At 39.6% G+C, this 1628-nt stretch overlaps 1 protein-coding gene across 1 annotated transcript in view; it reads left to right on the top strand.

Annotated features, from left to right (window-relative positions):
• Positions 1–854: 854 nt before the first annotated feature.
• LOC101851983 overlaps positions 855–1628 on the top strand; it is a gene marked incomplete at both ends in the record, with an annotated part of 18546 nt that continues 17772 nt past the window's right edge. The window contains 1 exon segment of the mRNA XM_013087807.1: positions 855–1001. Within this exon segment, the coding sequence (XP_012943261.1) occupies positions 858–1001 (144 nt within the window).

The raw sequence follows: 1628 nt of genomic DNA on the forward strand, positions 1-1628 counted from the left end.
TGTCTGTCTGTCTGTCTGTCTGTCTGTCTGTCTGTCTGTCTGTCTGTCTGTCTGTTTGTTGCGTGTGTCACTGCAGTTTCACGTTTCGTATGATGACCCAATAACAGAAGCAACGTCTAGAAAAATGTTGTATGCTCTTATTGATGTTATTGGACTTGGTGGCCATCTGTTTCTTTTCTTTCCCCGACAGGGCATGGATGTTTGGCGGGTGTTCTGGTGTGATCTGCTTCTTCTTCTTCTTTCATATCAAACATCTATTGACCTTAATATCTCTCCTGATCCTTTTTTTGTAGGGTACTTTCTAATATTCTATCTTGAATTATTGAAATTCTGTGGACAGGGCGATAAAATATCTTCATTTAAAACCATCTAGTTTGTAACATCTCTAATCTTAAGAATTTATTATACCATCTAATTGTGTTGCAAGTGCTGTAAAACTCTTACTTGTGGGTGGTGGGGGGTTGCTCTTGTTTGGTTTTTCTCCTTCTTCCCTGTCAAAAATTAATCGCCCTTATCTCCATTCCTTCTTTAGTGTTTGTTACTCCCTTGTAACACCTTTAATCATCGGCACTTTTATGACTTTGTGTTGCAAGTGCTGTAGAACTCTTTCTAAAAGTATCTAATCTTAGGCCCTTATTTGACCTTGTAGGGTTGCAAGTGCCATAAAACTCTTACTTAAACTAATTTTCGCCTTTATATGACCTTGTGTTCCAAGTGCTGTAAAACTCTTTCTAAAACTATCTAATCTTAGGCCCTTATTTGACGTTGTTGCTTTGCAAGTACTGTAAAACTTTTACTAAAACTAAAAGTGAAGTTAAAGAACCGTACTTGACAGCTTCCCCTCTTTCTTGCAGGAGATGACGGAGCTGCAGCCGCTGCACACGGCCATCCAGACGCCGCAGAAGGCCAAGGATGGCTTCCCGTTCTCCACCACGCCCAAGTCCTCTGACAGCTCTGTGAAGCCGGAGCCACAGTCGAATGACGTCAAGCTGGTCAAACAGGTCAGTGGGGTCACGCATCCTTGTTATCATCATACTCGTGAGATAATTGCCCAAGTCATTTGTGGCCGGTTCAGGGTTTTTGGTTCTGAAATAAAGAGCAGAGCCAGCTTGGACAATTAAAGAATAATCCAAAAATGAAATCAATTGAGTTCTACTAAAATTCATGCATTTCACAGACAGTCAATTGTTCAAACGAAACAGTCGTTTCTTAGTTTTTCAAAAGGGCTAAAAATGACTTTAGCATTTATCATCTTATGAGCATGACGTTACGTAACAATTAGAAGAGATTGTGGTAATGGCTAACGGTTATACGCACCTGTTGACTCTGTTTAATATATAGACCAGTGCTTCCTGATCTGTGTGACATCTGCTATCGTTCTTTAGTAGGCGATTTGATCATTTTGGTGGGCAGTGGGGGGATCACCCGGGTCAGTGACCATAAATGTTGCATCGGCAGTGTGCTTCTCTTAACTCAAACAAATCAAACCAACAATCTGAGGTCGTTTTCATTTTCATCTTATATTATTTGCGTGCATTGTTGTTATTTCCAAGCTGTTGCGATTATTTTCTGCTAATTTATATTTCTTTTGTTGTAAGACTTTTTTTTCTCTCTTATTTATTTATTTT

The sequence above is a fragment of the Aplysia californica genome, unplaced genomic scaffold (assembly GCF_000002075.1).
Source record: "Aplysia californica isolate F4 #8 unplaced genomic scaffold, AplCal3.0 scaffold00641, whole genome shotgun sequence".
NCBI classification, from domain to species: Eukaryota; Metazoa; Mollusca; class Gastropoda; order Aplysiida; family Aplysiidae; genus Aplysia; species Aplysia californica.